At 50.3% G+C, this 12,442-nt stretch overlaps 1 protein-coding gene across 1 annotated transcript in view; it reads left to right on the plus strand.

Moving 5' to 3' along the window:
• COX16 (cytochrome c oxidase assembly factor COX16) overlaps positions 1-11,515 on the plus strand; it is a 36,333-nt gene extending 24,818 nt beyond the window's left edge. Inside the window, exons 2-4 of the mRNA XM_078606273.1 lie at positions 7,515-7,592; positions 8,304-8,369; positions 11,185-11,515. Of these exons, the coding sequence (XP_078462399.1) occupies positions 7,515-7,592; positions 8,304-8,369; positions 11,185-11,298 (258 nt within the window). The 3' untranslated portion in view covers positions 11,299-11,515. The remainder of the gene's footprint in view (positions 1-7,514; positions 7,593-8,303; positions 8,370-11,184) is intronic.
• The last annotated feature ends 927 nt before the right edge of the window (positions 11,516-12,442 follow it).

The following is a 12,442-nucleotide window of genomic DNA, read 5'->3' on the forward strand; positions in this document are numbered from 1 at the left end:
GTTCTGCACCCGCGCTGATTTCAGCATGTGCCCTCTTGCAAATTGAGCCGTGAAGGCGCAGTGGGGCATTCCCATCAACATTATTTTCGCGATTATAACCACGGCACCGTTGATATGTCGCGTAAAGCAGCCAAGGCTAATTGACGACCCCGCGCTCGCTGTAGCCGTGAACTTCGCTCGTTGATTCCTCCGTCCATGTGGAGGACTCGCTCGATCGCGCTCACCGATGCGTCTCATCGACACGGTGTTCAGCCACCGCCAACGCCGCAGGTCGCACGGCACTACCTCCGACGCGCCGCTCGCCTTCGCAATCGGGAATCTTTATTCGCACCGGGGGAATCCGATGAGCTACAAAGCTCTTCTTCTTCTTCTTGGTTCTTTCGGTAAAGTCACGTAGAAGGGAAATAATAAAATAATAAAAATAAAACCTAATAAAATAATTCTCACGACGTTTCGGCCACAACGCAAGCAGCCGTCGTGAGAATTGTATTTTATTATGTTTTATTTTTATTATTTTATTATTTCCCTTCTACGTGACTTTACCGAAAGAACCAAGAAGATGAATCCCTGCAGTCACGAAAGCTTTAAATACAAAGCTCTTCTTCGCGCATCTTTGGAGTTCCTTCCCGGCGCATTTCTACGCAGCCGACTCCGCATACGTATAATGAATGACCTTGCTCAATTCGAGAAGCATTAACGAGTCGATAACAACTGGAATGTCACTGTTTGCTGGCGGCCCATTTAGGCCTTCTGGGCCTGTGTGCTCGGCAAGCAAACAAAATAATTTCTTCCAATGCACGGAATCGCAGCTCGAGCCTCTGGCCATCGCGATCACTGACGCGGAAACTCAGTCTCACGGCGGGCAGGCGGGCGGGAGGGGTGAGGATGCCACGGCTGCACTGCTGGCGGCTGGGGGGGGGGGGTGGTGCGGTTTGACGATGCGCCACCACGACGCCGCTTTCAGCTACTTCCCCACTCGAGCGAAGACGACTGCTCGGGGAGGGGACGCGACGGGAGGGAGGGAGTGTTCATTCGTTACTCCTGATGCAGCGGGTCGCCGTGCAAATGGCAGCTTGCTTTGGTACAGTACGCGCAAAGCCACGCACTTTTTTTATTTAAAAAATCACTGCACATTTCGGATCCTCGAGGATGGTTTTATAGCATTTTCAGATCGGCCTCCCCAATCGTGCTCCGATATGTAAGAACTCTAATTCTAGATTTGAAGCTTTCGTGACTGCAAGGATGCATAATCTTAGGTTTTTTCGGTAAAGTCACGTAGGTAAAAAGTAAAATTAAAATTAATGAAAGTAATAATAGAAATAAAATAAAATAATAAATCACGACGTTTCGGAGGCAACACAAGTCTCCGTCATCAGGTGGGACCGTCACAGCTAGATTTACAAGTTAAGGGGGGGAGGAGGGGGGGAGGAGCTTATCTGAGTGTGGTAGCCAATGAATGGAACGTATTGGGAGGGGGGGGCGGGCCTAAAAGCGAACAACAGGTGCACATGCTAAAGGTGCAGATGCTAGAAGAGAACGACACTGCGCATGTTGTTTAACCCAGTGTTGGTGACAACCCAAATACATAAAAGGAGAGTACTGTTAAACGCTGGGGATGTTAACACTCGGCGAAGTAGAATAGTACCTGTGAAATAAGATGGTCCAAATATGTGTAGTTAAATCTTTTATGCATGGTTAATAACATCTTTCCAATGATTATTCAGTTTGTACCCATCATCGTGGTTGAAATTATGTCCGTGTTTGTATATCTGGATGGCCTCGTGTACAAACCTTTGATGGTAGCCAGAGGATTTGCAGAGCACCTTGGTCTCGGAAAAAACAATATCATGAGAGCTAATTTTAGCTCTCATTTTTTACCTACGTGACTTTACAGAAAAAACCTAAGAGGATGTAAGAACTCTCTCCGTGCTCCTGCCGGCGACTTAGCCCGGTGGCCGCGCTCCGCCGCTTTTGGCGTGGAAAGCGCGGCGACGTGACGGCACTCTTCCGCCTTTTTGGATGAATCCAAAACAGGCCAGATGATTAATTTTTGTTACAGATGTTTCAGATTAATCTCAAGATTGGGAGCACGTCCCTGGCGGTGCACGCTGACCGCTTGGCAAGCCTCCACCCGGCAACTCGGCCACGGGTGCCGACACGCTCGCCCCTGGGCGAGATTAAAAGTCAACGGCGCTTTGGTTTTTGTCGGGGTTCACCGTGATGATATTTGGGTCGGCGTGCCCTTTTTACGGCATAATTACTGCGAGCTGCCGCTTGCCGGTGTTCGTAATTCGTCTCTCTCGCGCAATAATTAACCGCCTAAATGTGAAATGTGGGGTTGCCCTCGTTAAATCGGCCACGCAAATTTGCAACGCGAGGCGACGTTGGTCGATCGCGGCTGGGGTTGTTATCGTGGACCGCAGTGAACTGTTGAAATATATATTAAAGAAATAACGATTGGCCATCCGTCAAAATCGTGACCTAAAGCGGCCACTTGGAGAGGCCTTCATCCAGCAGTGGATTAACCATGGCTGACGATGATTGTGACGATCCATTAGGGGTGGAACAATTTGCCAACCACGACCATTCGATGAATTGTTGCGTTTGCCACGACGTCCGGCGTATCCTTCGCGAACGCGCCTTCACATTTCACTCCTCGTCCGACGTTTCGGGCGTCGTGCCTCGAGCGCGACATCAGGCGTCCTACCGAACAACGCGCGACACGACCCGGAAAACAAAACCACGCAGACCCTGAGCAGTAGACGTGGTGATATCCCCCAAAATTAATAGGATCGGTGGAGTCAGTTAGTTTTTTTGGGGAGGGGGTGGGGGAAAGAGAATTGTAACGCACCTGGCGTCCGTTTTTTGTTCTGCACCTCGGAAAACCCGATGCGGTTACGCTTGCCAAAAGCGATGGCTTTCACGGCAGGCGCTTGTCAATATCGCGGTCTGAGTGAGATCGATTCTTTTCCAGGCACATTTTCTGTTGCGGTCAAAACACCGCCGCGATATATAATATCGATGTAAAAAAAATGAAAGAAGAGTGGGGGGGAGGGGGGGGGGAACAAAAACAGATATACGTTGACCTTTCAGTTGAACGCTTTTGTCTTTTAACTTTGGACAAATGCATGACATAATCAAGAGTGGCTTTTCGCAGTTTCTGTGGCCCCATCGCAGAGTACGATGGAGACGATGCCCCAGATATTGCATTGTGCGGCCGCCACAGCAGGTCACAATGTTCTCGGTTGAAGTAGGCGCCACGTGACTCCGTAGTCAGTTGCCGCAGCCATTATGATCATCGTTATCATCGGCCATGGTCAGTCCACTGCTGGATGCAGTCCACTCTACCCCTCCCCCCCACCTCCCAAGCCGCCACCAACTGTCGCGATATAATAAATTGTCCAGCACGCATCCCTACGTGCCTGTCTGTTCTAGTCTTCCTATTATCCGCAACAAACACGGATCGTATAAACGCTCATGGCTCACATCATCAACCATCGTCCAGCCTTGATCCGGCAGTGGATAGATCGGAGCCAGTGACGAAGTTCACGACGAGGATTCGACACGGGGGACCTCGCGTCCTAGAATTGTGAATTCGTCGCTTTGGCGGCTGGTAAATGTTTGTACGTTTCTGGCTTGACGCGGGAAACGGAGGACGTAGCGTCGCACGCACCGGCGGTGTGTGTGTGCGTGTGTGCGTAATTCACATTTGTATTCGCACGACACGTGGGCACGCATCGGGCTGGGAGGTAATCATCTCGGTCTTTATTATTCACCGTGAACCCAGGAGAGGTTTTAATTGAGATCCTTTGACGTGGGTGTTTTGGTGCTGATAAAACAAAGCGAGAGAAAAAAAAAACACAACAGTCTTCAAAATGCAGATTGCGTCGCTTATTCCTGTTAAAAAAAATAAAAATTCGCCCGCCGTTTTAATCTCCGCCTTTTTCGATGGGATTAAATTCTTTGAAGTTATCTTTTTTTCAAAATTAACAAGTCGCACGGTAAAAATGACAAATCGGTTCGCGTGCAGGTGCTAGGTGGATTATTCACATCGCGGGATTGTGAGGGAAGGCCTGCATCCCCTCCCCCCCATTTTCACCACGCTGGTAAGTGAGACATTTTTTGAAAGGCCTTGTGCCCAGCGCCGGTTCAGACTTTGCTCGCCGCTGATTTTGGCAGTCGCCGGCGATCGAAAATCGGGTGGCCGGATATTTAGTGCCGTGTGCCAACCGCCGTGCCACCTTCTCTTTGCCTTACATGTTTAGGCTTCGTTAACCTAAACATGTAAATTCGTATGTCATTTACTGCATTGGAACCTTCTTTGCCAGTAGAAAAATATGATAATTGTTTTTTTACCCTTTTATCTGGCAACAAAACTGACACCTTTTTTACAAGGAGTCATGTTGCAAACAAAAAACACAACTCTGATAATGTATGCACTCTCCTTGACATTGATTCGTCCACACCCGAGACAGCTTTTCTTAGAGCCTAGTCTCACATGGTGTTGGACCAGATGACGCCAAAAGGCGCACAACTCAAAGACAACGCACCATCAGAGTATGAGAGCTCGGGGGGGGCATACAAAATTTCCATTTTGCAAAGCGATGCGTTCCCCCCCCCCTCTCCTCTCTCTTGTAACTTCAATAATGTTTTCCCTCCGCTGCCAAACTCACTTGCTCTCTTGAATCCTTTTGTCGGGAATACTTTGGAATCGTTTTGTAAAAATGCGGGTAGAGCTTAGGCGGTCGGTCCGTTTGTGCTAAAAGTGCCCCAGGGAAATGCGTGGTCGGTGCGGGGATTGATAACGGTTCTTTAAATAGTTAGGGCTCTCGTTCAGCCGCATAGGCCTTTGTTGGCTGCCATGGAATCCGTGTGTGTGTGTTTTTTTTTCACTTTACCGAAACAAATATTTTAATGAACATTCAAATGCACACCAGCGCTCCCAAGGGCACAACCGGTGAAAGACGCAGGCAAATACTGTATGAATATATATACGTTCAAACCAATTGTGTCAGCAGTGTAAACGTAATGTGAGCACGGAGATGGCGAGTCGATGCGTTTCAAAAAAAGGGGCGCACAGAGTGAAACCGCGCAGCGTGCACCGCACGCACGGTCACCCAACCCACAATGCACCGCACACGGAGACGGCTGCCTGCTAAGTACGGCGCACAGTAGACACACATACGGTAAACACGCACGGCACACACACACAGTACACAGAGTGCACACGCACATAAACAGTACACACAATGTTGACCCACGTTCGATCGCATGGTAGCATGATTTCAACCTGTATATAGCGAATTCAGGGTAGAAATAGGTTAGCCGCATATACAGCACGAATTCGCACAAACCGTGTGTGCGGGTTTGCGGGAGTCTTTGTGTTTTTCGTGCAATATTCGCCGAGTGGCAAATTTGCCCCGTCAGTCGCAGTTGTCTATCGGCCCCTGTCACGAGCAGTTGGCATCTTTCAAATGGTTCCTCGCGGTTGGCAAAGGACCCTGAAGGCTACTCCCATCTCCGTTGAGGAGATGGGAGTGATGTGGGCAACTCACGTGCGTGAGTGAGATGGACTTTGGCATTCGAGGACTATTGGAGAGATGGAGGTTGTTTTTCCTTTTGTTTCTAATTATTGCGATATTTGTCAGCAGGGAAAATCCCATGAGATGGAACGCCGTCATTTTCAAAGGTGCCCACACAGTGAGGGGGAAAGCCCTTCATTCACGCACCAGTGGGTCAGAACTTGGCTGGTGATGATTATTAAAATATGGCATTATCCTTTGTGGACACATTTGTAATCTGCTTTCCAATTGAAAATTCCAGAAGGTATCATACTTGAATTTCCATTTTGACAACCGCTGTTTTTTAGTTGACAATATTATTTCACATTCACGTGATAAGTTTGCACTCTTTATGTCTTCACCGTGGCATTTGAAAAGCAACGGATGGACTCATGGCTGTAATTGTTGCTTTTGCAAAACCTGCCCGGATGGCCTGAAATTCGTTCTTAACTAAACTATTAAACTAAACTTTTTCTTATTTTACCAGGTAAGGCCCACTGAGCTGTATAGCTCTTTTTCAGAAGCGACCTGGCCACAAATGATAGCTCAACAAAGTGGCTCATCGCGTGGACATTTATAGTGGCCGAATGCTCTAAACGCGTGACGTTGAATCGAAATGTGGAGGGAAAAACCGGAGGCCCCGGAGAAAAATCCACGCGACAACGGGGAAAGAGACACGCAAACTCCAAGCATACACCAGCCGGCAGGGTCGGAATCGAACCCACGACCTCCTGCATACCAGGCGAGGTAGTCAACATCTCATAGCCACCGAGATGTTAACGTCGGAGTTAAACGTCTTGCCGGAGAGGGGGTGGGGGGGTTTGACGACGTGCGACGGGCGATCGTTCCGGCACACCCCCGGAGCGGGGGGGGGGGGTGGGGGGCGTGTTCGCCGGACGGGTTTCTTGCTGGATGTGGTGGAGGCAGAAGCCACGTCAACCTCCGCCGCCCCCTGACATTTTGTCTCGATGTCTCGATCTCCTCCGTGTCAGCCCCGCCGCTGCTCTCCAGGACACCGTGCAGCGCCGCCCTCGCCCACTCGCCCCCCCCCCCCCCCTTCTCCACGCTCTCTCCGGCTCTTGCGTTGTTTGACGGCGTTCGCGTCTTCATCGAACGGTGGAGAAGTTTTTCGCTCGCTCGACGCTCTGTCGTTCGATCGGATTCCCCCCTCCTCCCGCTCCCCATGTCGCTTCCATAACGTTCCTGACCGGCTCATTTCAATCGGCGCCACGGATGGAAACTTGTCCGCGCCGCATCCCGCGCGCTACAATTAGTCGCCGCGTCCTGTTTCGCCCCCGCCCGCCCCGTATCTTCGTTATTGTTTGAAGAATCGACCAACCAAAAATCGATGACCCGTCGATCGGACCGCGGCCTCGCTGCGATGTTGAGACGAGTCCGTCTCCGAGCTCGCCGGGTCGCCCAGGGTTCAGAGCGGCTGAGCCGCCTCCCGCAGAGATATCCCGAGTTCGAATCCAGTGGTGACCGGGTCGTCAGTCCGGTTCCCAGTAACTGCACGGAAAAAAAATATATCCATCGCGTTAAATTTGGCTCTGCTGATTTCCAATTTAGAAAATTGTATTATTGCTTTGATTGTCATGCGATGAACATCGCTGTCGCATGCAGAAGCGGGTTTTGAAAGTGCTGCCCACTACTTTGCGTTATGCATTTTTAACTTCTTTCGCACCGTGCGTAGCCAACCGTGCTAATCGGAGGCGCGGCGGAAGGACAACAAACATTAAAGGCAAGACGCATAGGTCACTTGAAAGGATCTCAGCAGGTCGCTTTGTGGGATCTGCTTCCCATGGCCCCTTCTCCAACACGAAGGTTTGCGCTGCGAGAAATTCGATCGGATGATGCGACTCCGATTGCACAATCGAGGTTAAAACTGGGTAAACATTTTTTTCTTCAAAACGAATTTGTTTTGTTGGTGTGTGTGGGTGTGTGTTTCTGTAGATCCTCATCGTTGGGGGTTCGTTTGGCTTGAAGGAATTCGCACAGATTCGATATGACGCCTCCAAAAACAAAGGCAGGGTAAGCGCAATATTAGCTGTAAGATTATTCTTGGGGGAAAAAAAATTACATCTGAACTTTGTATCTTTATTTGATTTCTCACTTCTTTACGAATGCCCTCCAGATGCATTCCCTAAATGTTGCCCACATCTAGTCGGGGGACAATTCCACCCTAATCCCATTGAACAAACACACACGTGCCAATGTGACACAAGCGTGAGGATGAGCGTGCAATGTAGCAAAGGCAAAATCCCCCCATGTAGCCTGCACATGCTGTTGGGGCAAGTGCTGTTTGCGTGCACCTTTGAAGGCTTGGCACTGCACGAGCGGGTGGTGTGGTCAACGCCCCACAACTGCCCAGCCACCATACGACACCAGGTTATCGGTTAAGGCTGAGTAGACCTAGGGGAAACCCAGGGTGAAACTCCGTTAAGGCTGAGTAGACCTAGGGGAAACCCAGGACTGGTTAAGATAATCGTCACTGACGTTGGCCGTGAGCGGTAATCGAACTCCGGCCCCTGGGTTTGGTAGCGCATCGCTCCCTCACGCACACACAAGTACACGCACACACACATACACAAGTACACGCACACACACATACACAAGTACACGCACACACAAGTGCACGCACACACACATACACAAGTGCACGCTCACGCGCACACACATACAAATGCACGCTCACGCACACACACAAGTGGACGCGCGTGTGTTCCGTCTCTTTGCTCGCAGATGGACCCGAAGTTGTTGGCCCAGCTGAAGGAGAAGGAGTCCGTGAGCCTGGAGAAGGAGTATGAGGTCGGAGGCCTTCACTCACGCATCTTCGCCATCGTTTTGCTCCTCATTACCCACACTGGCATGCCCCTCATTAGCAATACAGCGGCCGTAGCAGCCCCGTAAAAACAACAAAAAACGCTGCCGCATTCACGACATCGATGCGCGTCGAGCCGGATGCCCCGGCCCGTCGTTTTTTTATTATCATTTTTTTTTTTGGCTTTTGCGTAGCGTTACGAATCTGACGAGGCACCCCGAGCACGCGGCAAGCGCTCGTTTATCGGCGTTTTGGAAACGGGGGACGCCTCCCCGAGGTTGTTGGTGGCGGCTACGTCCCTCCGGGAATTAACCCCGGACTTGACCCCACGATTAGCCAAACGAGGCGGCGCGCGTCCGCCCGCTTGGCCTCATCAGGTGAGGCCAGCGCGGTTAATCAAGTGATTTACGGCCGTCCTCGCGACGCCCTGTCGCTCCTCGGGGGGGGGGAGGCCCCCTCATCGTCACCGTCACCACGGGCCTGTGGTCTATCCGCTGCTGGATGAAGGCCTCCCCGAGCCGTGGCCATCTCCCGCGGTCCTGCGGAGCGACTTTTCCTCCGGGTGCCCTGCCCCCTGGGCTCACATGGTCGCTCCTCAATTTCCCGCACGCGACGTCAAGTTCACGATTTCACCATTGTATGCAATTGATAGATTTTATAGCGGTCTAATAATATCCGATTTGCTTTGGGAAGTCTCAAATGAATCTTCTTGGTTCTTTTGGTAAAGTCACGTAGAAGGGAAATAATAAAATAATACAAATTAAACATAAAATAATTCTCACGACGTTTCGGCCACAACACAAGCAGCCGTCCTCAGGTGAAGAACAGGTCTGTCGGAAAGACAGCGTCTGAATGAAACGTCATGAGAATTTTATTGTTTTATTTTTATTATTTTATTATTTCCCTTCTACGTGACTTTACCGAAAGAACCAAGAAGATGAATCCCTGCAGTCACGAAAGCTTTAAATCTCAAATGAATCTCAATGTATCATCATCATCATCGCCCATGATCAATCCACTTCTTCAACCATCGCTTTTCGTCATGGAGCCGCGATGGCTAGCCCCCGAACAAAGACGGTCACCGCACCGCGCGCTTTCAGGTGCACTTCTGCGGCCGTCTGGAACGCTCTTCCTTTAAATCTTAGGAAGCCACTGGAGCTATGCACAAATTTCTTTGGAAACTGCTTTTTGTGTTTAGTTTGTTGACCTTCCCCCGCACCTCCGATTAGCACGGTTGGATACGGTGCGAAAGAAGTTCAACACACATACATACAGCCACGCACCGAAAAGTGTTGTTGTTCGAAAAAGTGGAAGGAACCAGAAAGTGAGGAAGCCCTAACAGGGAATGGCTTGACGATGACGACATAAGAGATTGGTTCCAAAAAGATGTGGCCACTACCTGAAAGTGTAAACAGATGACGAAATGTGCAGTGGACACCTACGGGGCTATCTTGCCTCATGGATCGTGATGGTGACGACAATGATGACGATGCACTTAGCATCGGCGGTCGAGCCGACTTTCATCGCAGTGGGCGTCCACTTCCGGCACGTTCCTCGCTTTGGCCGCCGCTCCGTACGTGGCCCCGGCCAGCAGCCCGCGCACAACGGCAACAACAACGGCAACAACAACGGCAACAACAACATCAACAACAACGGCGACAACAACGGCAACAACAACATCAACAACAACGGCGACAACAACGGCAACAACAACATCAACAACAACGACGACAACAACGGCAACAACAACGACAACAACAACGACGACGACGAGCGACGAGATTCTTCAAGAGCGTGTCCCGAGCCTGAGAATCGATTTTTAAATCGACGAATCGCCCACCGCCGTCATTGCCCAACGCAGCGGCGGATGTTCTGGCGGTGGTATGAAAGCGTTAGTATTCTGATCCCTTGTCATGGGTACGTGCGTTGGTTCGTTCGTGCGCGCGTGTGAGTGCTCGCTTTCCGTAACCACTCCGGTGTCTTCCCACTTGGCTCACCGAGGCTCAGAGAGGCTCAGCGAGGCTTTCCTGAATAAATAAATTATTGTTTATTTTTTATTTATAACCGGCCAAGAGCTCATTGAAAGTAAAGTTTCTCTTGCGGGCGGAGCAGCCTCCGTATTGACGAGCAGTGCTGCTGCTTTTCACAGCGCAAACATTTCGGTGCACGCACACACAAAAGAAATGAGTAAATGCGGATAGGATCAATAATAAGAGCTCAAGGTGAGATTTCAAGCTAAAATATATCTAAGCATAGCGACCATGGTCCCCTACCGGCAGACTAAAGCCCATTATCAGACCAGGTGCCGCCAGACACATCTGCCACTGGGAAATCCTCATTTAAATTATTCAACTATGTTTTATTTCACCAGGTAAGACCCACTGAGCTATCTAGTTATTTTTCCAGAAGCAACCCATCCACAAATAACAGCTCTACGAAGTGGCTCATCATGTTGAAATGTACAACAGCCAAATGCCATAAACGCGTGACATTGATTCTAAATGTGGAGGGAAACACCGGAGGACCCGGAGAAAAATCCACACGTCCACGGGGAGAGAGACACGCAAACTCCAAATATACAGCAGCAGGCGTCAGGGTCGGGATTGAACCCAGCACCTCCTGTATGCCAAGCGAGGTAGTTAACATCTGGCCACTGTGGCCTCCCGGCGACATTTTGTTGTTGCCGAGCGGATGAGATGCGACGTTGGAGCTCTCCCGGCCGGCCCGGCGTTCGGTCAGTTTGGCGCCTCGTCACTCAACGAAATCGTCCCCTCCGTGTGCCGCCGCGTGCGACGTTTGCAGAAGCTGAAGGAGGCAGAAGCGGACGCGTGGGTCAACATCCGTGGGCCGCGGCCGTGGGAAGACTCGAGGACTGTGCAGGACGCCCAGCGGAAGGAAATCCAGAAGCAGCCGTGAGCTGGCGGCCACGGAGGAGGAGGGCGGAGGGAGAGTGGCCGCGTCGTTTCCCACGACCGATCTGTGCGCAGGGGCCGGATTTTACGCGGGGGGCGAACGGGGGGGACGTGCCGATAAATCTGATCAAGAAAAGTAGGTATATTTATTCATATTATCATTTTAATATGATATGTATATATACTTGGTGGCTTCCATTATAAAATTAAATAAACAAAAACGTGTGTTCTCTTGAATCAGTCCGGGGGGGTAAATTGGAAATGCGCAAGCTGAAAAACAACGTGTGGCAATGGTGATGGTAGTGTGTGAAGGTGGGGGTAACAGACTGGGAATATGGATATGGTTATGAAATTAAATCTAAACTGGCTGTCTAGCAGTAAACTGCACGGCAGCTAAAGTTTTAACTTGGTTAATTACATCCTTCCAATGATTGCTCAATAAAAAAATCCATCACCTCGGTTGCACGATATCTAGCGAAGACGTCAGCGACGACGAGACGAGTCCACTCCCAGAACCGGCAGCCCTGAGCTCCCGCTCTCAGCTGCTTTTATTCCCCTCGGCGTGGCCTGGCTCTGCCCTGGCCGCGTCTCCCTTCTCGAACCCACGAGCGAGTTCCAGGGTCTTCCAGATGGGGTCTTCCATGACCCTTGTCCCAGTTCCTCCGCCCTGCTGACACACCCGGCGTGTGTACTGTTTGTCCACCCCACTATTACACGACATCTGTTTTCCCCCTGGGGGCAAAGATACCTGAATCCTGCCCAGTTTGCTCGGTTTTGAATCGCTTTGAACGATTCGTCATTTTGAGTTTTTGTCGTTGGTGTTGATGCCCAGGTAGTTAAGGATCCTCCGAACAGCAGGTCGCATCTTCCCATCATCCAAGGGAACTACGGTAGCGAGATGTTAACTACCTTGCCTGGTGTACAGCAGGTCGTGTTGGTTCGATCCCAACCCTGACGCCTGTTGTATATTTGGAGTTTTTGTGTTCTCCACATTTAGAAACACACGTGTAGAGTATTTGGCTGCGATACATTTCCACACGATAAGCCACTCCATTGAGCTATATCATTTGTGGCCACGTCGCCTTACCTGGTAAAATAATAAAAAGTTTAGTTTAATAGTTTAGTTTAGACCGAATTTCCGGCCATCC

Source organism: Lampetra planeri, chromosome 25 (assembly GCF_965212315.1).
Source record: "Lampetra planeri chromosome 25, kcLamPlan1.2.h2, whole genome shotgun sequence".
Taxonomy (NCBI): Eukaryota; Metazoa; Chordata; class Hyperoartia; order Petromyzontiformes; family Petromyzontidae; genus Lampetra; species Lampetra planeri.